This window comes from Abramis brama, assembly GCF_963993115.1.
Source record: "Abramis brama genome assembly, chromosome: 14".
Classification (NCBI taxonomy): Eukaryota; Metazoa; Chordata; class Actinopteri; order Cypriniformes; family Leuciscidae; genus Abramis; species Abramis brama.
The window spans coordinates 11,880,609-11,907,460 of NC_139976.1; the positions used below are offsets into that span (position 1 = coordinate 11,880,609).

Genomic DNA, 26,852 nt, shown 5'->3' on the forward strand with positions numbered 1-26,852 from the left:
GAGCACCCTCTCCTGTTCAACACGACCACTAGAGAAACTGACACTTCAGTACCTGCGGGGGGAACAGGACGGAGAGGTGAGAAACTCGTTATCAGTAGAGGAGCTATCAGAGGTTTTAACTTGACTCATTTTAAATAGAAATGTTGGAAGATGTCGTTTAGCTGAAGTTTTACGAAACTAAACTCAATGGTAGGTGCAGCGGTGCTAGAAATTGAACCGATTAGGCTACTGTAGTAATTAAGATCTTGCGGCGTATTACTGTACTGTATTTTCATGAATCGTGTCAATAGAATTGTTTAACAGCGTCATTTTGTTATATGCGTTGAGAATATATCGAACATTTGTTGGATTCATTTTATCTGCATTAATCGCCCTCGTTATCAAAATCAAAACATCTAGAAAATGTTACAAATACAGTTTTCTTCTCGGAAACAATATTGTGCGGAAGGGAATGAATGAAATGTTTTATTTAAATATTTGTTGTGAAAGTGAACTACACTTTGTGACAGTCAGAATGCAAACGGTATAAGCGCATGGATTATTCGATTTACCCTAACTTCTGCATTAAAGAATGTAATAGGCAAATGTTTTATCTAAATTACGTTTAATATCAAGCAAATACTAAATAAGTTAAAAGAGTTAACAATGGATAATGCAAATAAATGAACTGCAATTCTCTGTAGCGGCTGCATGCGTGATGTCACTGCACAGGAGGATTTCCCTTGTTAAATATCCAATTTCTCATAAAAAGAATAGAACAGAATTGATAAAATTCTAAATGTCTTAAAGTGAAGTTTGCTCATGTTTTCCAATCAAAATGGATTGTCACAAATAAGTGAGCCTTAAAATAAGGACCTTATTATCAGGCATTTGAATGCTGTGTACTTCAATCCTCAACCTCTCTTTTCATTACTGTCGTATCCTCTGATTACAGGAGAGTCCAGTGCACTGAGCTCAAGTCATTTTCTCTCAGTGGGATCAAGCCGCTGCACACACCTGTCTCTCATCCATTAACAAGCGTAAGCTCTACAGTTAAATAAATATATTTAGTATGTTTAACAATATCATACAACTGTATGAAAGCTGATGTAGTTGCCAACTTTTATGTAGGCCTATTTAATGTTTTATTTGTATAGGGACTGATAAAATAAACATAGATAAAACTGACAACAGCCATCCAATGCATGTATCATACTGCTTGTAGCTAAAGCTAATTTGCAACACCCTAGAAGGGCTTTTATAAATTACAGTTCCAACAGCAAACAAATCCAAAGAGAAAAATGAAAGCGGGGAAAAAGAAAGAAAATTAAACGTGTACAAGTTTGTTGCTGAATTAACCAAGACTTAAAAAATATTAAAACTTGCAGCAGATTTTAAATAAACAGGTAATTGAGGGGACAGTCTGAGCAAAAGATGTTTTGCAAATTTAAATTTTACAATTTGATTTGCTATGCATTATAGTTGTTATTTAGGCCAGGAATTTTCAAGCTGGAAAAAAAAACTGGAACAGAAAATGTAAAAAAAAAAAAAAAAAAAAGATCTAAATAAAATATAAATGCAAATGTATCAAAATAAAAATAATTGAAATAAAAACAATTGAAATAAAAGAAAATCATATGATCATATTTTTTGGGGGGGGGGGGGGTTGCATCTAAAAGATCGGGTTAGGAATTGTTCATAGATAAAGTAGGAAATAATTAAAGTGAAAGCTTAGACCAGTGAGGAATGTATGAAATTGGGAATAAAGAGGAATTAGGAGAGCCAGAGCCAGTGCTGGGTTGATCTGGCCCTAGACGGCTCCACTTGTTACACAGACCGAGACGGGTTGTTAGTCAAGGTTATCGTATGGCAGGATTGTGAGGTGCTCTTAGAATCCAGATGATTATCAGCCTCAAAGGTTTTCTGAAATGGCACCTGAGCGAGTGTTGTCTTCTTCCTGCTGTTCATTCATGAGTAGGAAATGCACCTTATCAGGGTAAGATTTTATCAGACTGTAGTCCGAAAGTTTCTGAAGTCTCAGAAAGGGTGCTGTGTGGCTGGATTGTCCAAAAGTCTTTCTCTCAGTTTGCTGGATTTGATTCTTTACAGAATAGATTCAATCTTTAAGAATGTCAGGTGGCATCCCAACATTTCCTCTCTTGAGTGGTGCTCTGTGGGTATCTTCAGAAGTCCAACCGTGAGTGAGACGATCAAAGAGTGACTTCACAGGTCTGAACTGCCTCAATAGTCACTTCATTTCATTCCAAAACTGATAACCACTCTGCCTTTAAACTGCTCTTAACACCTGGAACCTGACCAATCAGATACAACAGTGCACACATAACACACACACACACATTTTCCTTGTGCTCTTTAAATGTCTCTCAAACACATTTGAAGAAAAGATTCTACTGAATGCACACCATGATTGTCATCTTGGACGTAGATCTGACTATATAGACTTGAAATACTGTTATTTGCTTTTTTTCTCAACCACAAAGACTACGTTTGGGAAGGTTTGTAAAACTGAATTAGCTGAAATGTGTGTGAGGGTAGGTGTCTTTAAGTGTGTGTTATGGATGTCCTAAAAAACGAACAAATGTAGTCTGTTATCGTTCAAAAGATTTTGAAATGTTTTTGAGAAGTTTATTATGCTCACCAAGGCTGCATTTATTTGGTCAAAAATACAGTAAAAATGTGAAATATTATTTAAAATAACAGTCTATTTGAATATGTTTAAAAAGTATTTTATTCTTGTGACAGCAAAGCTGAATTTTCAGCATCATTACTCCAGTCTTCAGTGTCACATGATCCTTCAGAAATAATTCTAATATGCTGATTTGGTGCTCAAGAAACATTTATTATTATTAAGAATTTTGAATATAGATGTGCAGTTTAATATTTTTGTGGAAATCATGATGCATTTTTTTTTCAGGGTTCTTTGATTAATAGAAAGTTCAAAAGAACAGCATTTAATTGAAATATAAATATCTTGTATTTTTTTGTAATTTTGTAATGTCATTACTGTCACTTTTGACCAATTTAATGTGGCCTTGCTGAATAATAGTATTAAATTACTTCTTTCAAACAAAAAACAATGTCATCCTGTTGTGGTTAATGCATAATGCATTTGGAAATAAGTAGCTAATTCTAGTAGTCTGAACATGAGCCAGTTCATTTAGTTCACAGTGTTGGTTTTGGATGTTTGTTGGCTTGACTTTGATTGCAGAGCAGAACTGGTAGGCGTTGAGATTAAATCCAGTGACTCGTGGCGGTGAATAATTCCCCTGTCTGGTGCATGCCAGCTGGCATTTGTCAACATGTTTCATTTAATAATAAAGTTGGGCTCTTAAAGATGTGAACTTTGACCTTCAGCTCTGGGAATGTGGCACAGGAGTATTTTGTGGCTGCAGGGGGACTTCATCTGAGATGAACAGTATCGTTCTGTTTTCTCCACACATCACTGGGCTGTCCCTCCTCTTTTCTCAAAACACAGACGGGTAAATGATTAGTCTGATGTGACGACAGTTTGACTGGCTTAGACTTGAGCTTGCCTGTGATCAGGGGGACTACTAGGAACATTGTTTGGGGCCCAGTAATGCCTCCTCATTGGGCTCAGGGGAGAGGTGGCCCACCCATAACATTTTTATCATGGGTCCTTTGAATTGTAGTGCAGGCCTTGACTGCTGTCAGTCATTTTATGATGCATAAGGGTACAGACTCTCTTTGCAGACTTTAATTGGTTGGGTTTTATCTCAAAATATCCCTGGATCTTTCCCATCCCATGTTCCTAGCTTGTTCAACCAGTGCCCCTGAGGGTCAATAAAAATTGCTGTCCCACTAACCTCCATCCCACCATCTCATGAGTGAAATTCCAAGAAATCTTTCTCTCCCAAATTTGTTTTTCTCTCTCACAGCTGCTTTTTCTTTGTTAGAATTCTCAAAGCCTTTTTTTGGTACAGTTACTCAGTAGTTGGCCTCTTCAAAGACTTTTGAACTTTTTAATCTTTTTGTTCATGTTTCAGGGCTCAATGCAAAATGTCCTCTAGAAGTCGGCTGCATCTCCTTCTCATGCTCCTGTTTGGCCAAGGTAAGAGAAAGTGACTGAGCACTTTATTTTTTACTTTTTTTTTTTTTTTTTTTTTTGAGATTTAAATATTGTTCGTTGACTTTATATGCATATCTTTCATTGTGCTTTAGAAATGTGGTGTTCTTAGTAACTTGAGATGTTTATCTGTAAAGAATAATTAATTATAGCCCTCAACAAGGAATTTCAGCCAGATGTTTATTTTCTCAACAAGTGCGTTAACTTTTACATCATTTGCCAAGAGATCCAAATCTGTTTACATTATTGTTATTCTTTATTGGCTGTCATGCTTAGGCCTCCACAAAATTCCTCTATTTGTTGGAGTGTGGAGTTCTGAATTGAGATATCTTCCCGTGTTCCTGAAATATTTTCCCATTACGTTCCTGGACAAATGCCATAAATCTGAGGAGGGATTTAGTCCTTCAGACCGCTCAAATCAGGCGATAAAATGTCTCTTGCCTGTCAGAGGGGATCACCGCAGGGTTTGAGGGGAGATTCACCGTGACCTAGTACAAGTTGACTTGTTCAGAGCCATACATCACTGATGCTGGTTGTCTATCATATGAAAATAACTAGCTCTGACATCCCCTTTCCAGTATTACCAGTCCTTTCTTCTTTAGATGTAAAAATGCATATATAGTACATATTCAAACAAAAAAAGCTTCATGGTTCATCACACCGCAGATCAGATCATTTATTGAACCTGTCACAGTGTAATGCAGGCTTTGTAAAGAGGTTGTAATTAAACTGTAGTTATAAACTACAAAACTGTATCACCCTTTATATATATATAATATATATATTAGTGTAGGTGTTAAAATGTACTATTTTCATAAAGTTTTTAAAGGTTCTGAGGTATTAGTTTGCTCTTTTGAAATTCTTGTGAGAATTGCAGTGATTCAGAATGACACACATCTTCACCATCGGTGGAATTAAACCATTAACATTTTGTGGCATAATTTCCGCCCTGACGCCCCTCATCTACTCGGGGGGTCCTGCAGGTTTCTTAGGCCGAGGTCTGTTTCCATGGCGAGGTGCTGAGAGCAGCCCTCCGCATGATGGCATGAGTGTTAGGGGACAAAAGCACATGATGAAAGTGTGTGATTCTCAAGCGCACTCCACTCCACAGGAGCGTTACACAGGGTCTTCCCTGCCCTGGGCTGTTCTCATGGCCCCTGCCTCTCAATCAGAGATTGTATGCATGAGAGAGCTTGTCGCTCTGAACCGTGCTCACTCGAGCGGGAAACATGGGCTAGGACAGCCTGACCGTTCTCTTCACGTCCAGTGGGCGTTGCTGGAATGCTGATCGTTCTAAATTAGTCCTCTCCGAAGGATGTTTAGCGAGTTCCATACGGAGCTGGGTCTTGGGGGCAGGGGTCAGATCAGCTATCTAGGAGCCGTGCTCAAATGACTCGTTTGTGCAACCTGTTGTTGACTTTGACAGTGCCTGAGGGAGTACCTGGGTCAGTATCACTAAATACATGTCTAAGTCACATTACACCTGAAATATTTTTTATGACCATTGAGATTTTTTGCATTATTTTGTAGTTGCATTATGTTCAAGATAATAGAGTGGTGCAGGTATAACATCAGATCCTCGATCAGAAGACTAATTCGCCAAGATTTTCCTGTGGTGTTTTATAATGTTTTTTTTTTTCAATTTATGAGTAAAATAAGGTCTGTGGAAAACATAACTTGATGATACTTTAATGTTTTGTTCTACAAAGTAAATTACCACACACCCGTACCGAAAACGCAAATTTTGAAGCAGTTATGTTTATTTTTGAAAATGTATGGTTCTAATAAGTAACTGGATAAGACAGTTGGGGTGTGAATGTGTGCAGTGTAAGTTGTAGAACATAGCGTCAAAGTATCATTAAGTTATGTTTACCACAGGCAATGTTTACGATCATGTTGTATAAAAACTAATTTGAGTAATATATCATAATATTTTTCCCTGTTACAGTGATGACACTTTTTTTTTTTTTTTTTTTTTTTTCATTAGATTTACAAGGTTTGGTGGTGGTGCTTAATTGTTTTAATAGCTTTAACAATCCTAAAAATAGGTTGTTTTTAAACTATATCTTCTTTCTTTTGATTTTCTGGGTGAAATATGACCCTTTCTTGACAGGTTTTTATTAGTTTCAAAGCTTTCATTTTAAAATTAAATTTTTATATTTAAAATAGAACATTTGAAATGAAAATGTATTAATTTTTACACCTCTGTATAATGCCTATTAACTGCTAACTACAGTATCTCTTTCTTTATAGTTTGGTCCATTTTCTCTGTACAGGAGATACAAACAGATCTTGAAACCATTATGAAAATCAACGCTGCTGGAGAAAGTGAGTGTTGAATTTTTCTTTCTCAGTCAGAAAATCAAGTGAAAACTCCTCAAACATTTACAAAGCAGCACTATAGTACAGAACAACAACACTGAATTTAAAAAAAGAAGAATTCATGTCTATATAAAGAACCACTGATCTAATGCCAACGTGTGTCCATATAAATGTGCAAGGGAGTCACAAACCTGTGTTTACTTGTAAAGAGAGGGTATAGTTTCATATTAAAAGTTTGAAAGAATGACTCCACATAGACACAGAAAGCCTGTGAGAGTTAGTGTATTTACTTAGCCATAGTTTAGGGCCAAAATTGCCCCCAGAAGTTAGCTAAATCCTGCCTTTAGAAATTATAAGTAGCATAAAAACAATGCAAGTCTATGCTATGTGTGCATTTGTATAGCTAGGGAAATGTGTTTGTGTGCTGGTGCAGACAGCGGCATGCCGTCTCTGTCTAATCACCTTCTTTATGACAGGCGGCGGGTTCTAACATGACAGCTACATGGATTATAATTTAGCCGGTTGACTAGCACAAACTTGCTGTAATGTGTTTGTGAGTATTTATCTCTGCTAGAACATGCCACAGGTGACCTTTGAGCTCCTTAAATGTGTCAAATATAGGCTAGTGTTTATGTGAACGTGTAAGTGTTGCTGTTTTGCATCACTGCCGTGTTTTTTTTAATGTGCCATTGGGTTAACCAGTCTTGACTTTTTGTGTTTTCTTCTGTGTGTGTGGTCAGTGATGCAGTGCTCTGCAGCAATGGATGTTCTCTTTGTGATGGACAGCTCCTACAGCGTCGGGAAAGGAGGATTCGAACGATCCCGGCACTACATGTTGAAGCTGTGTGAGGCTCTTGATGTCAGCCCAGACAAGGTTACATTTGCATAGAAATCAATGTCAGATTAAAAGTAACACCCACAATTAAAGGACACCCAAAAGTAAAAAACAGTCATTATTTACTCACTCCTATGTCGTTTCAATCCACTATGCTGTAATGTTTACAATGCAGCTCTTGACATAATGAAAGTTTATTGTGGCCAGGGGTATTCAAGCTTTAAAAACAACACAAAAGTGCACATTAAAAAATAATGTGATGACATTGTGGATGACAAAATGGCATTCATTATCTCATATGCAGTAACCAACTGTGACAAGGCAAGATTATCAGTGAATAATGACTGATTATAGTGAACAGTTAGTCTTTTTTTGTCACATAAAGACATCATTTGACTTGAAGATGTAAAGGAACATAGCACACAAGTCAAATAAACTATCTTTATGGTGCTTATTCTGTTTATCGTACGTTTTGGAATATGACAGCCATTGTCACTACAAAAAATATCAGAATACAGGATTGGAACGACGTGATATGAAAGCTTGTTTCCACAACGGAATAAAAAAATTAAAAAGGTAATTGCAACGTTATCTCACAATTCTGACCTTTTTTCCGTAGCAGTTTCGAGTTTATATCTCACAAAATCTCAGAATTAAAAGATTTAAACTGAAAAGGCAATGGTCAGCTGACTTATTTCTCAAAATTGCACGTTTTTAATCTCATTATGAGATGTATATAAGAGATAAACTCGCAATTGAGTTATAAAGTAAGAGTTGTGATATATGAACTCAGGAAAAAAAAAGTCAGAATTGTGAGATATAAACTTGCATTTGTGAGAAAAAAAAAGGTCTGTAATATTCACTTTTTTTTTCCATGCGGAAACAAGCTTCCATAACATTAGGGTAATGACAGAACTTTATTATTGGGTGAGCTATTCTTTTAATTCTTGCATGGCGTCTTTCAAATTCTGGCATTATGTTGAATATTATTTATGTTAGTTTCCTCTTCATGTTTATGGTGTTTAAACTGCGTTCTCTATTTTGGGCAGGTGAAAGTTGGCGTGGTTCAGTTTGGTTCCACGCCCAAACTGGAAATCAGTCTGGACTCCTACAAGAGCAAGGAGGAGCTGAAGAAAAAGATGAAAAAAATCCACTATAGGTACAGAGATTAGTGTTATTGTGTGTCTATCAGGGCTCAGCACTTCCTGTGGAGGATGAGAAATATCTCTCTCCATTTTACATCTTTGAAACTTTGTCGACACAGACATGGGGACTTGTGTTTACAATACACCCTCAACATGTGTGTACATGTGTGTCAGAGTGCGCTATGTCATGATGGATGACTTTGAGGTTGAATTAATGGTTTTTGAAGTGAAGGCTGTGCAGGGTTCTGTAATGACTAGTAGCTGAATTGACTAGTATGCACACAGCTGGCCTAAACCTTATCACCCAGTCAGGACATACCACATCTCCCTCGACAAGCTGTGAAATTACCGTTTCGGATTCCCACTCCATGAAAATTTCACCACTTGTCTGTCTAGCTGAACAACTGTGAGCAAAGATGATGGAGAGAAGCCCAGCTGTGCACATGCCTGTGTCTCCACTGACATTAGTCAATATCCCTGCAGGATGGAGGAGATCCTGTGTTTCAGCACTGCATAAAGGAGCATTGTCAGAAGTTGACATAAAAAAATTAACACTTGATACATACATTGGAGTTAATGGTTAACTGGCCAGTTGATTAAGAAACTGATGTAGGAATTGCAACCAAATCACAATATAAGAATGATTTTATATTTTATATATATATATGTATATGTATATGTATGTATGTGTGTGTGTGTACACATACACACACACACACACACACACACACACACACACACACATACATACATACATACATGCATACATATAAATAATATAAAATCATTCTTATATTGTGATTTGGTTGCAATTCCTACATCAGTTTCTTAATCAACTGGCCAGTTAACCATTAACTCCAATGTATGTATCAAGTGTTAATTTAGGAAGTACAGAGAATGTACAGTATTAACACTGGAAAGAAGGCAAGCAGAGTTTAAATCAACCCGAAGATGAAGATGTAGCCTGTGTGAAGCTGAGAGTGCTGTTACTGGTTTGTTTCATCATGCAGGGTGCTTTAAGGACACAGTGGACTGAAGGGAACTAAAGGCTTCTGTGTTATCCTAAGACTTCTGAGGGGCCGCTGTAGTTAAATTAATGAGATTAGAGCAGAGGCAGTGAAGGAAAACTCGCAAAGAAAAACCAGACTCCTCTTCATTGTGCAGTGTAATGTTGACTGTGTTGCTGTGGGTTTCTGAGTTACTGTTTTTTCCACAGTGGAGGTGTTACAAGCCACAAAGCTCATAATAAAGACTGGAATTTTATGTCACAGTAGTAATTTTGATATAACTCTCAGTTGTATATCTTAAAATGTGAAATGTTTGAAGTAAATCCTTCTCTCCTTCAGAGGTGGAAGCACACAGACAGGTCTGGCTCTGAAGTTCGTTCTGAGGAAGGGGTTTTCCGGCGGACGCAATTCCACAGTGCCACGCGTCGTGATCCTCTTATCTGACGGAAAGTCCCAGGGGGCAGTGCAGCTGGCTGCCTCGGAGCTCAAGCTGTCTGGAGTGACTCTGTTTGCCGTGGGGATCCGTTACCCAAGGTAACACACAACATTTCCACTGACTTCAATCACAGAATAAAACCTTCACATCTCTAATTACCCGCTTCAACAGAACCTCTCAGAAACATGTCCAGGTCCCCCCCCCCAATGAAATGAAGCCTAATATTAGGACCAAGAAGATATTTTTCAATTGTGACATTATTTTTATGACAGTTAAGCATTTTCTCACCATATTTGTATTACTGTACTACACAAATTGGGCTAGAGTATCTCATTTTGATTTTAATGCAAAAACCCCCCAAAAACTAAATATTAGTGCTGTCAACTGGACTAATCGCAATTAATCACATCTAACACAAACGTTTGTAAATATCTAATATATGTGTGTGTAATGTGTGTGCTGTCAAATTGAATTATCGTGATTAACATAATGTTTGTGTGTATATATGTTACCGACAAAGTGTGAAATCCCGGTATTGTATAGAATGCCTAGGCAATGTATAGAATTCCTGATGTTTTTTGCAAAAAATACATTACCTAATTCTATACATTACCTAGGCATTCTATAGAATGCCGGATTACACACTTTGCCGGTAACATATACATAAACCTTACAAAAACTTGAGATGTATTATGGTAATGAGGATTTTTTTGGCAAAATGTGTTGACTTTTCATGAAAATAATGTCACAAAAAACAGCTGGTCTTCATTTTCTTAATGCAAATTAAATTTATTTGTTTATTTTAATTTTGGGCAACATGTTTTATCGCTTTATATTTACCTTGTGTCCTTGGTAATACACTCTGTCAGTAACACTGTACACTGTACAGAGAGTAATATTGTGGTACTTTAGTATATACATGGTGCTGAGAGATTACCATAATGATGTACCATTGTATTTACTGTGCATGGCACTTTAAGGTACGGTGAAGAATACTATTGGAATTATTTTTTTTATTTTTTTTTTTAGAAATTTCAAAAAATGGTAATACCATGGTACTTTTCTGTGCTTTTTTGTTAGTGATTGTTTTGAAACATTTTGCAGGGACAGGTGCGGTCATATTTGAAATGTTTTCAGCTCTATTAGTGCTGACAGCTCTCAGACACACTAACAGGTGTGTTATTGCACACTAAAAGGCTGCTGACAGCCTGGATGTGTGGTGCTACTGTTGGTTAGGCTGCAGATAGTGTAATTCCTCTGTTCTCTCTTTACTTTGAGGCTTTATGGCAGCTTCCCAACAGGTGCAAGGAGGAAGAGAGGATCTCAGTGGATAAACTCACCTTAACTGCCATTTCTAACAGCTGGGAGTCTTATCAGTGTTGTGTTTGTGTGGATTACTGTGACCCCTCAGAGCTCTTGCAGCACCATATGCTCTGTCTGCTCAAAATGTATCGGCAGAATTTACTGCACCGTGTGTAATATAGATCTGGAATTGACTGTGTGACCTTCGCTACTGTTTAAAAGTTTGAGGTCATTTTAAAGAAATGAATACTTTTATTCAGCAAGTAGGTGATCAAAAGTGACAGTAAATACATTTATAATGTTACAAAAGATTTATATTTCAAATAAATGCTGTTCTTTTGAGCTTTTTATTCTCTCAAAGAATCCTGAAAAAAATCCACAAAAAATATGAAGCAGCACAACTATTTTCAACATTGATAATAATATGAAATGTTTTTTGAGCACCAAAATCAGCATACTGGAATAACTTCTGAAGGATCATGTGACACTGAACACTGGAGTAATCACAGAACATTTGCTCATTTGCACATTTGCCATCACAGAAATAAATAACAATTTTAAAACGTATTCAAACGGAAACAGTTATTTTAAATTGTAATAATATTTCACAATATTACTGTTTTACTGTATTTTTTGATCAAAGAAATGCAGTGAGAGCATAAGACACTTCTTTCCACAACATAAACAAAATATTTTTTTGTATATATCATGTATAATAAATGACCCTACTGCCTGGCAGATATCATTAAAAAAAGATAGGCCTATGTTCCATTATAACCAGTCAGAAAACTTAGCCAAGACAAATGTTTATTTTTTATTTTTGTACAGAGCTTTAAAGAAAATTGTCTTTCTCTTGTAAGGTGGGAAGAGCTCCATGAATTGGCGAGCAGCCCATCGGATGCTCATGTGTTCTTCGCGGAGCACTTCAGTGATGCTGTTAATGGATTATTCACCAGCCTCACCACCTCCTCCGTCTGCACTGCCGTTCCTTCAGGTAAAAAACTCACCTGTGACTCAATCAACAGCGCCTTTATGAACAGCAAGTGACGTTTCCTGCACTGTGATATCTGCAGGGTGTAAGGTGGAGTCTTACCCGTGTGTGCAGAAAACCCTGGAGACGGTAAAAGAGCTTCAGGGAAACTTCATGTGCTGGAAAGGGTCCAAGGGATACTCACCATACACATCCCTCTGCCCTCATTACAGGTAAATGACATGGACTGAACAAAACGCATGGGTCTTGACCTATTCTAAAGTCTAAAAAACACTTTGTTCATTCCACGAGATGCTGAGAATCATCCGTCTGACACATACCTATGACGAGTCAAAATGACCTTAATGTATATTGACTCTTTCTCACCATTATACAGTCACAGAGACGCCTCAGCTCTGAGATTATGTTTGTATTGTATCATATTGTGTGTTTTTGTTCTTTTGAAGCATCGCAGGCTCATATTGAAGTTTCATGGCCTGAGGTGAAACATAAAGCAGATCATTAACAGAAATGTATGGAATGAAACTGGTGTCTTACAGAAAGGTGTCTTACAGAAACCTTAACTATATATGTATATATGTGTGTGTATATATATATATATATATATATATTATAAATCGATTAATCACGATTGCATCTAACATTAAAGTCTTAGTTTACATAATATAGTAATATAGGGGTGTGTGTATATATTATTAGATGTCTATATATTATATATGTCTGTGTGTGCGTGTATAGACTGTATACACACACACATATATAATATATAGACATCTAATAATATATATACACACCCCTATATTATGTAAACAAAAACTTTTATGTTAGATGCAATTAGTCGATTTGACAGCACTAATACATACATATATATATATATATATATATATATATATATAAATATAATAAGGTATATATACTGTATATATAAAATAATTATTATGATTATTATTAATAATTTTGAGCTTTCATGGCCTGAGGTGGAATATAAAGGAATTCATTAACAGAAACCTTGAGCAAAAAAAAAAAAATAGCATTATTATAATTTAAGCTCAAATAAACACAGATAATAATAAATTAATAATAATAATATAGTTTATTATTAATATTATTATTAATTTTGAGGTTTAATGGCCTGATTTTTTTCTATATGAAACATAAAGGAGTTCAGTGATGTGTGGAGTGAAAGTGGATTCACATTGTTTTACAGGTATAACAAAGTTTACAGGCAGCACCCCGTTGTCTGTCACCGAACTGTCTGTCCAGGCAAGACCTCTAAGAATCAGAATACTTAATAATGAATATTTAATTCCATAATCATCAGAATTTGATTAATAAAATGATTCCCTCTCCCTTCAGAACCATGTGACTCTCAGCCCTGTCAGAACGGGGGGACGTGTATATCTGAGGGACTGGAGAAATACCGCTGCGAGTGTCCCACAGGCTACGGCAGTGACCCCAATTGTGGTGAGTTCACATTCATGCGCCTCTCTTCCCACACTCCTCAGCATCTAACGGGCTGTGTGTGTTTTGTTTTGGTGGGTTTGGGTGGATTGTATGCGTGTGTGGGAGTTGTCACAAACAGCTCATGGTTTCACGTTACAGTGGGGGTCAGCTTTCGGGCTAGGTCACGGTTGACTGAAATATACCTCAGAGGTCTTATGTCCTTCAGATGATAGGGACGCTCTAATTATGAGCTAATATCACTCTGTTTCCATCTACAAATGCTTCCAAAGTCAGAAACCTTGTTGCAAATTTGTCGCCTTGTGCCGTGAGATGCAACCATCAAATTTATTTCGTAAAAAAAATTGTTGCCATTATTGATATACATACAGTATTGCCAAATAATCAATGTACACAACAAAAGCAGTGAATGAATAAATAAAAACATAAATAAAATTATATGAATATTTTTATTGCCAAAGCATCAACATACACAACAAAAGCAGTGACTAAAAAAATAAAAATAAAATAATAATAATAATAATAATAATAATAATAATAATAATGTTTTACAAAATATAAAAAAATAAAATATATTTAAAAATAGGATCAAATAATATCTTTATTTACATTACGTGTGGTCGCTGTTGCAGGCCAACAGCTGTAAAATGACCAACCACATTTGTTTTGTTTTTATATACTATTTAGGGTGAGATGAATCTGAAATGAATAATATCGCAAAAATAGTGCCATGATTAAACAATGACACAGCAGTCTCCAAAAACAATTAAACATTAGCAAAAAAGAACATTAAAGAAATTAGTGTAGAATGTGTGTCAAGTTAGTTCTGACCACACAATTCAATTCAGTTCCCTTTTATTGTCATTGCATAAAATACATTGACCACGCATGACAACACAACAGCAATAATTAAGGCAAAATAAATATGACACACTATAATACCGAAACTTGACAGTTTCATGTAAAGATATAGCACATTGTTATCACAAAGTGGCCCTAACTGTAATTATAATTAGTGCATTTGAATCATGACCATTCAAGGTGTAATCAAACGTTTAGTGTTTAGCATTGTTGTTCAGTTCTCTGATGGCTCTTTGGTAAAAAACTGTTCTTAAAACTATTAGTCCGTGATGCAATAGACCTGAAACACTTAACAGAGGGCAACTGGACAAACAGATGATGTTGATGATGATGTTAGCCGCTCTACTCAGACAACGAGAGCTGAATAAATGTTTTAGTGAGGGTTTTCTAGATGGGGCTGGTATATTTTCCTAAATGAGATTCCAAGAATCCGTCATCAGTCTCCATGAGTTCCATTGAAACACTGACATAGAATCCTCCGGCCAATCAGAACATGATGACACGCACAACCTCCTGCTGTCAGTCAGTGTGAATGACATCACAGGCAGGGGTTAGATCAGATGACCCCACTTAACCTGCAGAGTGAAAGATGGATCTTTTTGTTTGTTTATGCTCTCCATAAATGCATTTTTGCATGTGTTAATGGGTAAAGAAGAGTCTCACACGATCCTAACTAAAATCTAAAATAAACACAAGATAATGCAGAAGTGGTATGTTAAGCATGTTCTTTAGATCTGAAAATGGAATCTTAAAGTGTCAATCAAAGCGGCTCTTAACCGTGTCATCTTTTTCCAGCTCCCGTTCTGAGTTTCGACTGCTCTGTGGATGTGCTCTTCCTGGTCGAGGGCTCCTCTGCTCTTACTCTGGAGGGTTTCTTGCGCTTCAAGTCCTTCTTAAAGCGGTTCATGCAGGCTGTACTGAGCTCTGACACCCCTGTAAAGATGGGGTTGGCCCAGTATAGCAGCGACGTGAAGATCGAAGCCAAAATTGGGGAGCACAGAGACCCGGCGAAGCTGATCCAGGCCGTTGAGCGCCTGCAGTATCGTGGCGGGCAGGCCAAGGCTGGAAACGCTCTTCGCTACATCACACGCAATGGCTTCCAGAGCGCACCCGTGTTTGCCGATGTTCAGGACGACCTGCCGCGAGTGGTAGTGCTGCTCACGGGGACGCCCTCGGCCGACCCTGTGGTGGAGCCAGCGAAGTACGCACGGGACAGGGAGATCTTCATCATCGGTGTAGCGCCAGACTGGATGAGGGCTGAAATAAACAACATAACAGGAAACCCCCAGCGCACCATCACGTACCAGTCACCTGACAGATTGACCGCTAAGATCCCAGAGCTAAGAGCCAAAATTTGCAGTGTCGACAACCAGGGTAGAGATCTGAACCATTCTTCATTGACACAACTGTAAAGACCTTACATAGATCATTGCACCTCAAGGAATAGTTCACCTCAAATAATTGTCAGTCATTATTTCCTTACTTTATTGAGGATGTTTTGCATTTTCCATCTAATGGACTCTTTTCACAGACTGTGATGACGTGTTTCCACAGTTCTGAAAATTGTACGTTAACAAAACGTTTTTTTAATGTATTTCGTCAACACTAACGAAGATTAAAATGGGCATGATTTTGATAATTCTTCAATCTTAATCAAAATATACTGCTGACAAAAATGAAGAAACAAAGACAACCCCTAGACAAGATATTAACAATCACTTTCAGAGTCCAAGAAAAATCTAAAAAGAATACGATTGTTTATAATTCGATCATAATCAGTAATGTCTGAGATTGACCCGCGTGAACACAATCAAGTTTCTTGGGGAATGCAAAACTTTTGTAAAATTTAATAATAATAATTGTGAGCCAAGGATACAAGTTTTGACAGGGACTGCAAAAGTTTTGCTAACGAAAAAGATTATCGGGGGAACAATAAGTTTTTGTTATTAACAGAGGTTTTGTGAGCAAAGGCAAACGTTTTGAGAGGGAATACCAAAGGTTTGTAAGTGAATGCAAAACCTTTGTGGAACTTCTAATAATAAACATTTTGAGCGAAGGCAAAAGTTTTGGGAGGGATTGCTAAGGTTTTGCTAGTGGAACACCAAGTTTCTCAGGGAAATGGAAAAACTTTTGAAAGAAAAGGCAAAAGCATCAAAAATATTTCTCATTTCTCATATTTATTCCATCACCATGTCCCATGTGTTACAACAGCAAACCACAATGATCCAACAATCCAATCAATTCCCTATGGACAAAATTAAATCCCACCCATTTTTTCTTATACATCACAATAGCAAAGAAAAGACTATCACAACTTCTCTTACATGCCGACTTTAACCATGATAAAAACTAGTCAGGATGTCACATTATGAATATGCTCTAATATATGTTGTCTAGCAAAAATCTATAGCAGTCCCAGACAGCAACATAGTGTCGGCCCAGATCCAGGCCATATCTGGCCCATGTGGGCCGGATCTGGGCCGACACTATGTTGCTGTCTGGGGTCTGGGGTAAAACAGATACATTTAAACAGATAAACAAAAAAAATGTTTTTTGGGGGCTGAACTATTCCTTTCAGTTTGGTTATGTTTTTTTTTAAAACTGTTATACTTATGCCTTTTGTCTTTGTTAGGCTGTCTGGGTCAAGCTTTGGACCTTGTTTTTGTGCTGGACGCCTCCAGTGCTGTAGGCAAGGACAATTTCGTCCACTTTCAAGACTTTGTTCGGAGCACCTCAGTGCAGTTTGACATCAATCGAGACGTGGCTCAGGTGGGACTGGTGGTTTATGGGAGGCGTCCCGTCACGGTCTTTGACCTGGACAAGTATGACTCGGGCTCTGCTGTGCTGAGGGCAGTGGGAGACGCTGCTTTTCTGGGTGGGAAGGCCTCTACAGGTTCAGCCCTGCTCCATGTGCTCTCCCAAAGCCTGACGGTGGGGAAAGGAGCGCGACCTGGAGTCAACAAGGCTGTGGTGGTGCTGACTAATGGGACGGGTGCGGAGGATGCAGCGGTGCCCGCCCAGAAGATCCGTGATAGCGGAGTGTCAGTGTTTGTGATTGGGATCGGGAGCATTCAGCAAGAGGTCCTCTTTCGCATCGCCGGCTCTGAGGATCACATGATCTCTGTACCTTCATACGATGACCTGAAATACTCTGAGGATGTGCTGGTACAGATGGTGTGTGCAGGTACGACAGCACAAATATTCCCCTTTGAAAACATTGGTTCATATGTGATGGATTTATGTTCTACTGTTGCTCGCTTTCTACAGACGTGAAGAAACCTGTTCACCTGTGCAGTCCCAACCCCTGTATGAATGATGGCGTGTGTGTGCTACTCAACGGCAGCTACCGCTGTGAATGCCGTGGGTGGAAGGGTCCACACTGCGAAACACGTCAGTACCAGTAACTACTAATTAGTCTTTTGTACTAGTAATGGATATTCTTGTTTTCCTGTAGATGGGAAGTTGACAAGTATATAGGTATTTTTATAATTATATATATAATTGTTTTGTTGCAATATTACTTTATTTATATATGTATACATATATAAAGGAATAATAAAAAAAAAAATAATAATAAAAAAAAAATAATAATATATATATATATATATATATATATATATATATATATATATATATATATATATATATATATATATATATATATATATATATATATATTATTATTATTTTTTTATTATTATTTTTTTTTTAATTTTTTATATATATATAAAATTAATCCTTGCTGAATAAAACTTAGTTTATACCATATATAAATATAAATTAAGATAAATTCTATTAAGATATAATAAAGATGCAGAATATGAAAACAAGTCAAATATTAACATGGTTTTCTCAAGTAAATTTACCTTGTAAGGATGCTTAGATATTTATATTCTTAAAATAAGACAAAAATGTGATTAAGATAATTTTTTTGCAATGCAAATCTTGGTTATTTAACCCATCTTATAACAAATTAAAATGGCTTCACACATCAGCTTATGTTGCTCAGAATGTTTTGTTCATTTTTCTGTGCCCGCTGGATGGGTCATAATTTAGGTGTTTTCAGAATGGACGGTTGGCAGGGTATATTTAGGTGTTTTGATTTATGTATTTTTGTGAACTTGTTTTTTTCAGGAAGCAGAGATCCGCCATCCAGAGGAGACCTCCCTAAACCTGCAGGCCTGAGGCGCCGTCAGCACAAGAGTGAAAAAGAGCTGCTGCAGCGCTATAGGGAGCACCGCAGGAGACATGCGTCCCGAACACAGCATAGATGAAGAGAACAACGCACACTACACACACAAAGACCCAGCTCAGAAATGGGTTCAAATTCATTCTACAATTCACTCTGGTGGTGAACACACAATCCAGACAACACTCCACGGGTATCCATTTCATGAATTTTGTAAATGCGTTCAGTGCCTTAATTATGATTTTTTTCAATTTAGTTAATCTTAACTCTTTCCCTGCCATTAATGGAATTTTCCATCATTTATGACACAATGCTTCCCCTATACAGTAGGGGATGCTATTACACATCTTCTAAGAGATTAAAGAAACGGGTAAACCAGAAGCAGAAACAAGTGATAAAAGCACGTTGTAGTCTTTGACAAAAACACAATTTTCTCAGCTTTTTGTTGCTTTTTATGAAAATTACCCACATTCAAGTGTTGCATGAAGCAAGAATAAAATGTTTTTTTGTTTTGTGTAGGCTGTTCTTTATTTTGATATGTTGCATGTTCAGATATTCATACAACAAAATACTCTTGGGGCCACGAAGATTTTGTGAAAATGCTGGTGGTGGCTGGCAACTTTTTCCTCTTCTTTTTTTTTGTAAATGCTGGCAGGGAAAGAGTTAAGGGGCTTTGATGCTGTTTGTATTGATTATTCAGCACTGAAGACCCTTTATGAACATGTTTTCTGTCTGAGATTTGGACTTGCTTGTGATCTGTCATAATGAAAACTCCTTGTGTAACAGAAAGCCTCATGTTAGAGGCTTATGTTTTTGACCATATTTATTTTTTTATCAGTTACAGTGATGCATTTGTCTATTGTAAAGCTATTAAATTTTTTTTTCCAGAACCTTGTCTAACTCAAATACTTTGTTTTAGTGTTGTTTTGGTTCCACCTACTGGAGAAAAAAAAAAATGCAGTTCTGTTTTCTGCAATTTCAAAGCAGGATGCCGTTTGCATAAATATGCATAGTTGTCAATACAAACTTTTATTTGAATAAAAAGTGCATGTTTCAGCTAGCGTACAGTAACAAACCGAAAAACACTGAACGGATATGTTATATATTCACATCTTGGTTACCAGCATACATGAACCAAGCTACAATGTACCAAATGGCTGATTTGAAGTCTTGAATCTAAATGTTTCAATATAAAAATAGTGGTTCTCAAAGCTCTCCTAAACTCTTTTTTTGGTCTCTTCTCAAGCTTGTGAAACATCCATCACATACTGTGCACACCACTGGAAGAGTATTTTCTATCGTTCTCCTCCTTTCTCTTACATAAAATGACTTGAATAGATTTAAAATCTATTGTTGTCCAGTGGCGTTATTTGGCAGGGAACAGAAAATATTGTCTTGGATCAGCTGCCTGATGTACCCAGTGCCATCTCAGCCTCTGATAGCAGAGAAGCAGGGACGAGTGGAGGGTGATGTGTCAGAGGGGCGGAGCCTGCAGGGAATTGGACACACCCCCTTCCCCTCCCTGCCTGAAGCATTTGCCTTAGCAGTCCTTTGAGCTTTGGCTAAAAAGTCTTTTTGCACTCGCTGTTCCCATCTATTAAGTTGTGGTTTTTTTCTCCCATTCCTGCAGAAAGAGAATGACATCAGCTCAGGCAATAACAATCAGGAAAGTATTGTAAAAAAAAAAAAAGAAAAGAAAAAAAGATGACGACTGAATACATCTTTACATCTATATACATACACAACCATTCAAAGGTTTAGGGTCAGTCATATATTTTAAAAGAAATTAATAGTTTTATTCAGCAAAACTCATAAACATAAAATAGATCAAAATTGACGGTAGACTTTTTACATTGATACAAAAAAATTCTAAAAACTTTCTATTCATCAAATTGTCCTATTAAGCAGCTCAACTGTTTTCAACTTTGAAAATAAATGTTTATTGAGCAGCAAATCATATTACGAGTGATTTCTGAAGAATCACAATGACTTAAGAAAATTCAGCTTTGCCATCACAGTATACATTACATTTTAAAATACATTTAAATATTTTATAGTAAAAATATATAAAAGTTATGTTACTTTTGTAGCAATATTTCACAAAATTACTGTTTTACTGTATTTTTGAGCAAATAAATGCAATCTTGGTGAGTATAAGAGACTTCTTTCAAAACATTTTGACCCCAAACTCTTGAACAACGAAATACAAGATATATACAACGTCATTTGCATGGTACTTCACTGTACTTCAAAGAATGCTATGGGATTACCATGGTGGTACATGTCCAAAAACCATGGCATTAGAAAATCATAAATGTAAGATTATCTTAAAGTCATCATAAAAAAGCTAAACTCTCTGTTAGAAAGTGGACTCTGACCTTGGCCTTCTGCAGAACGTTTCCTTTGTTGGGTGTCATGATGGACACGGGTCTGTTCTTCAGCGCTGTGGCACAGTTCACAGGTGAATCTCCATTGTTGGTGGGTGTATTTGTATTTGGAGCAGGACTGGCGACAGGTGCCATCTTGGGCTACAAACAAAACAATACAAGTCAGCTCACGTAGTTCAAATATAGAGTACAAAAAAAAGAAAATAAAAAAACACAGAAGGAACACAGTGGGATTGAATTCTTAACTATCCTAAATTGTACCACCTTAGTATGCTTATGTCTAGGTTTGCAATTCACTTGGTTTTGGAACAGGTTAAGACTTTAACAATTCAAAATAAATGTCTTCTATGTTAATATCTTTTAAAATGTAATTTATTCCTGTGATGGTAGAGCTGAATTTTCAGCATCGTTACTCCAGTCTTCAGTGTCACATGATCCTTCAATCATTCTAACATGCTGGTGCTCAAGAAACATTTTTATTATAAGACAGTTGTGCTACTTAATATTTTTTTCATGATTCTTTGATTAATAGAAAGTGTAAAAGAAGAGCATTTATTTGAAATATAAATCTTTTGTGACATTAAAATTGTCTTTACTGTCACTTTTGATCAATGTAATGCGTTATTGCTGTATATTCATTAAAAAAGTATAATATATAAATATATAATTAATTACATATAATACATGATTAAAAAACAACAACTTTTGAACGCTAGAGTGTATATAATTACATTCCCCTACACAAAGTGCATGAAAAGAGTCAGACAAAAACTGAATTCTGTTGTTATGAGACTAACCATTAAAGTTTCCAGTAGACTGCTGTCTACCGTGGTGCCCAGTGTAAAAGGTCCAGCTTCCACTTTTCTCAAACTCTCCTTCACCTCCATCAAGCTGAGCTCCACCTCCACTCGTCGACGCTCTGCCTCACGACACGTCTCCTCCATCTGCTTCAGACGAGCCTCCAGAGCGGCCTGCTGGGTGGGGTCTATGAAAGCCATAATCAAAAGCATTTATTAGCATTTACATGCATAGTGGCAATATCTCAACACTATATAAAAGTATATCAAGTTTTATAAAATTAGCAAACAGTAGCAGCATAAAAATCATCCAAAGTTAGAACAACATAAGGGTTAATAAAAACTGACTAAACTATTGCTTCAACACGAGTGTTTCCTACATGACCATTAGGTAACACTGCAGTACCTTGGCAGGAGTTTAGCTCTTCTTTCACCTCTCGTCTGTCTTTCCTCAGTGTGGCCAGAGTGTTTTTAACCTCCTCCCTCTCTCGCTCCAGCCGGTCTCTATCGTCGGTGTAACGTCGCACGTCGGCCTCCGTCCTGTTCTTCCCTAATTTCACCTCAACCGACCCTGGGGCTGCTAAACAAGAGGAGCATGTAGGAGTCATGACCTACATTCACATACTGCAAGTATACTCACTTGAGTGCATGGCTGGGAAAAATAAATACAAGTTTTGTAGGTCTGCTTTACAGCTGAAGGCTCTCACCTGCTGGAGAGAACTTGAGCCTGTCGAGAAGTCTATCCGCGCTGGCGGCTCTTCCTCTGGAGGTGGGAGGACTCTGGGGCATCTGGGGTAGGGTTTGGGTAGACAGAGAGGCCCTCTTTTGGCTTTGCTGACTAAGGAAACTTATTTTTTGATTCTGGACATACAGATTGGGGGCCGGAGAGGGATCTGCGTCCACTCTTGGGGCTACAGGTTGAGGGTCCAGGATCTCTGTGCTGCTCGGTAGTGAGGTTTCATATACAGGCTGTTTTAGAAGAGACAAACATTCAAGCAAACATTGTACTACTGTGGCCTTGGTAACACATAAGAATCCAGTTTATAATTGGATAAATTATACATTTATAAATTTCATTTTCTACATTTTCTTAGTAACAAAAAAAAAGTCATGATGAAACTGAAGTAGCGACAAATCTTTTCATCTACACTGAACAAAATTATAAACGCAACACTTTTGTTTTTGCCCCCATTTTTCATGAGCTGAACTCAAAGATCTAAAACTTTTTCTATGTACACAAAAGGCCTATTTCTCTCAAATACTGTTCACAAATCTGCCTAAATCTGTGTTAGTGGACACTTCTCCTTTGCCGAGATAATCAATCCACCTCACAGGTGTGGCATATCAAGATGCTGATTAGATAGCATGGTTATTGCACAGGTGTGCCTTAGGCTGGTCTCAATAAAAGGCCACTCTAAAATGTGCAGCTTTACTGTATTGGGGGGGTCTGGGGGGGGATCCTGTGAAATGTTGGTTCACTCCTCTTCAATGGCTGTGCGAAGTTGCTGGATATTGGCAGGACCTGGAACACGCTGTCATATACACCGATCCAGTTGTCGGAACACGCTGTCATATACGCCGATCCAGAGAACCCCACCCTGGATCCCCCCAATACAGTAAAACTGCACATTTTAGAGGGGCCTTTTATTTATTAGAGGTGGCCAGCCTAAGGCACACCTGTGCAATAACCATGCTGTCTAATTAGCATCTTAATATGCCACACCTGTGAGGTGGATGGATTATCTCAGCAAAGGAGAAGTGCTCACAAACACAGATTTAGACAGATTTGTGAACAATATTTTAGAGAAATAGGCCATTTGTGTACATAGAAAAAGTCTTAGATCTTTGAGTTCAGCTCATGAAAAATGGGGGCAAAAACAAAAGTGTTGTGTTTATAATTTTGTTCAGTGTATATTGTGACACACATCTGAGTGTAACAGGTTATAGATGAAGAAAGATGTAGGACAGGAACTTGATTTTATGCATTGGCTGTTTCTTGGATTTTGAGATGTGGGCTTGCAGGGGCAGAATTTATGCAGATTAAATGATTAGTGATGTCTTGCATACGTCATCAGAGTGAACATTTTCACCGGAAGATCCAATAATAATAAGGTCAAATTATAAAAAAAGAAAACATACATGTTTTTTTTTAATTACAGCTAGATCTATGAACATGCATTTAGAAAATAACAAGGATGAATTTCCATTGCATCTAATCTTAACCTCTTGAGGCTGTAGCTGATCATGTTGTGGAGCAGCTGAGGGACTGAGCTCTGTCTGTACGGTGTTGGACATCTGGGGTGACACTCTGCCCGAGCTCGTGTGCAGGAAGGAGCGAACCGGGATCAGATCCAGATACACTCTCTCCTTCCCGTTCTCCTCTGTGCTTGCGCTTCCCTCCTCGCTGCCATTCTGAACCTCTTGAACCTCCTACAGCCGGAGAGAGGAACAGTATCAGAGAGAGATTATTGAATTTGGATGGCCTGCAGGGTTACAAAAACACAACACTATCACAGCAATGACTTCCTGCCACTCGTATTATTTCTGGTCGACAGCTAAGTGAATCTTCGACTGTCCTGAGTCTATGACTCAGAATAAACACAGCTGCAATAAAGTGGGAGGTGTAGATTTATGACAAAAGCATTGCAAGGGTGTTTCACCCACCTCCTGTTCATTCTCTGTGGATGCCACATCATCGTATATGTCATCACAGGTATAGGGGTCTGACGGAGGGCTGTCTGTGTATGTGTTGGGCTCTGAGTACCTCCTCTGCATTAAACTGACAAATACACACAAATCAAGCTCCAAAATCTCCAAAAACAAATCTATCATATGATCATAAGTCACATGGGCCACTTTTATGGTACATTTATAGTCTTTTTTTGTCATTTTGGATGTTCACGGCCTATAGGATATAGTTAAAATTTTCTCCTTTTGTGCACCATAAAAAAAACCCATGCAGGTTTAGGATGACATGAGTCTGACAAAACATTCATTTTAAACTACTCCTTTAATAGTGTATGTTAATTTTTAATAATTACTGATGTGCAGGAAGTAACTTACTACATGGATGTCTTGGCAGCATTGACAATACTGGATATTCTCTCTGAGTTCACATAGTCGTAGGTGAGATCTTCCGGCTCTGTTTTGGTGCCGGTTTGTGACAGTATGAGCCCGAGCCAGTGGCCCATTTCAGCGGAGGATTTAGCCTGGAAGGAAAAAGGAGGATATTTAATCATCGATACCCTCCTGAGATATTCATTTACTTTAACAAGCGCAGCTGGGCCTGTTGAAACAATCTGCAAATAGGAAGTAAGTTTGCCATTGACTTCATTCTGGCCTGAAGATGGCAGTCAAGTTGAAGTTTATAATGAATCCTCACTATCCCATGCACCATCCCTCTGTCTTTGTTTATTGAGATGTGTCTTACTGAAAACTGATGATAAACAACTCAAGAATGAAGGAAGGATAACTTTATGAGCAGTGACCCAAAACAGGTACACAAAGAAATACAAATACACTACCATTCAAAAGTTTGAGGTTGGTAAGATTTGTATTAAAGAAATGAATACTTTTATTCATCAAAGATGGGAAAAATGAAAAGTGAAAATGACAACAAAGACTTTTACATTGCTACAAAAGATTCCTATTTCAAATAAAATGCTGTTCTCAACATTGATAATAAGAAGTGTTACTTATGCAGCAAATCAGCATATTAGGATGATTTCTAAAGGATCATGTGACACTGAAGACTGGAGTGCTGGCTGCTGAAAATCTGTTTAGTCATCACTGACATCTCACATTGTAATATTTCACAATATTACTGTTTTTACTGTATATTTGATCAAATAAATACATCTTTGGTAAGCATAAGAGACTTCTATTAAAAACATTACAAATCATACTGACCTGAACTTTTGAACAGTAGTGTATATAACATAGAAGCATAGGCTACATTATTTGTGTAGCATATACTGTAAATACTAGCTGTGAATCTTGCAAAGTTGTAGATACCAGAACTAAATGGAGAGGGAAGTTTCACAATTCTCAGAAATCTCATTCAGACTGATGCCAAGATCCATGAGGGCATCAGACAATGAGACTGGGAAAACCAGTGGCTCATTATGAGAGTGTAAAGGATTACTAATCTGTGACCTTGGAACTTCCGGTTTTCTGCAGCTTCCTAGTCCAGCTCTAACTGAAACAAATATTTGTTCTGTACAGATCTGTTATACACCACAGATTGCCAACAGTCCATTTGCTGAACGAGTATTGCACAAAAAAATTGAAAGCACTTGTAAAAATCACAAGCTCCTTATAAAGGTACTGGGTAAATAAGAGCACTTGTGAGGAAGAAGCAATCACAGAATTTTCCAAGGTTTGCTAGGGTTTGCTTTGGAAGATATTCAGTTTTGTTTGATATACTTAAGCAAGCTAGAACTGTTTTATTGGACAGAAATTCACTAAATGCATCTTTATATCACTGTTTATGTATGATGTTGCTGTGCCATACTTCAATGAGTTTTTGTTCTGCTATTATAGACTGATTTTCCACAGTCTGTTGTTGTGGTATCATCTCTTTCAGATCTCTAAACTGCATATAGAAACAAAATGAACCGTGGCTGGATGTTTACAGGTCGGTCAGATGATCTCTTCATGTCTAAGTGGGCAGAACGAGCTGCACAGTCAAAAGTCTTGCTATGCAGGACTATAGTAATGAACTTCATTGCTCTCTACTCACTTCTAGGATTGCGAGCTCCTCTCCATCCATTTGGATGCGGAATGAGTAGAGGTGTTCAGGGCTGGGGTCTGGCAGAACCATGCACCCCTCGAGAGACAGTGGCTGCTGGGACACTTTGCTCCTGCTTTTGTCATTGTAGATCCAAAGCTGCCTGTCCTTCACTGAGCACCACCGACTTCTCCAATGAGTGTTCACCAGGACATTAAGGTAGCCTGGAACAAAGAGAAATAAAGATGAACATTTTAGATTGTGAGGGAGTTTAAAAGCTGGTCAACTAAATATTGTGATGGTTGG

At 37.5% G+C, this 26,852-nt stretch overlaps 2 protein-coding genes across 3 annotated transcripts in view; one reads left to right on the forward strand and one right to left on the reverse strand.

Moving 5' to 3' along the window:
* The first annotated feature begins 7 nt into the window (after nt 1-7).
* vwa2 (von Willebrand factor A domain containing 2) lies at nt 8-19,523 on the forward strand. The gene is made up of 15 exons (XM_084135136.1): nt 8-76; nt 935-1,019; nt 4,005-4,069; nt 6,338-6,412; nt 7,147-7,280; nt 8,291-8,400; nt 9,733-9,927; nt 11,992-12,125; nt 12,205-12,334; nt 13,330-13,385; nt 13,479-13,586; nt 15,240-15,818; nt 17,077-17,628; nt 17,712-17,834; nt 18,579-19,523. The coding sequence occupies exons 3-15, from the start codon at nt 4,018-4,020 to the stop codon at nt 18,716-18,718; spliced, it is 2,388 nt and encodes a 795-aa protein (XP_083991262.1). The 5' UTR covers nt 8-76; nt 935-1,019; nt 4,005-4,017; the 3' UTR covers nt 18,719-19,523.
* Nucleotides 19,524-19,641: 118 nt separating this feature from the next.
* The window catches only part of afap1l2 (actin filament associated protein 1-like 2), a 44,777-nt gene continuing 37,566 nt past the window's right edge, over nt 19,642-26,852 (reverse strand). The window contains exons 11-19 of one of the 2 annotated variants that reach the window (XM_084135135.1): nt 26,559-26,770; nt 24,881-25,026; nt 24,482-24,596; nt 24,041-24,247; nt 22,525-22,786; nt 22,224-22,394; nt 21,818-22,005; nt 21,012-21,161; nt 19,642-20,257 (exon numbers count right to left, since the gene is read on the reverse strand). In XM_084135135.1, the coding sequence (XP_083991261.1) occupies nt 20,231-20,257; nt 21,012-21,161; nt 21,818-22,005; nt 22,224-22,394; nt 22,525-22,786; nt 24,041-24,247; nt 24,482-24,596; nt 24,881-25,026; nt 26,559-26,770 (1,478 nt within the window). In that variant the 3' untranslated portion in view covers nt 19,642-20,230. Of the gene's footprint in view, nt 20,258-21,011; nt 21,162-21,817; nt 22,006-22,223; nt 22,398-22,524; nt 22,787-24,040; nt 24,248-24,481; nt 24,597-24,880; nt 25,027-26,558; nt 26,771-26,852 lie in introns of both variants that reach the window. The other variant, XM_084135134.1, reaches the window with a different exon arrangement.

What these genes read in the sequence shown, in the direction of transcription:
- vwa2 (XM_084135136.1), top strand. Translation starts at nt 4,018, where the DNA reads ATGTCCTCTAGAAGTCGGCTGCATCTCCTTCTCATGCTCCTGTTTGGC. An exon ending in CATGCTCCTGTTTGGCCAAG is followed by an intron (nt 4,070 to 6,337) that starts GTAAGAGAAAGT and finishes CTTTCTTTATAG; the next exon opens with TTTGGTCCATTTTCTCTGTA. An exon ending in TTGATGTCAGCCCAGACAAG is followed by an intron (nt 7,281 to 8,290) that starts GTTACATTTGCA and finishes TATTTTGGGCAG; the next exon opens with GTGAAAGTTGGCGTGGTTCA.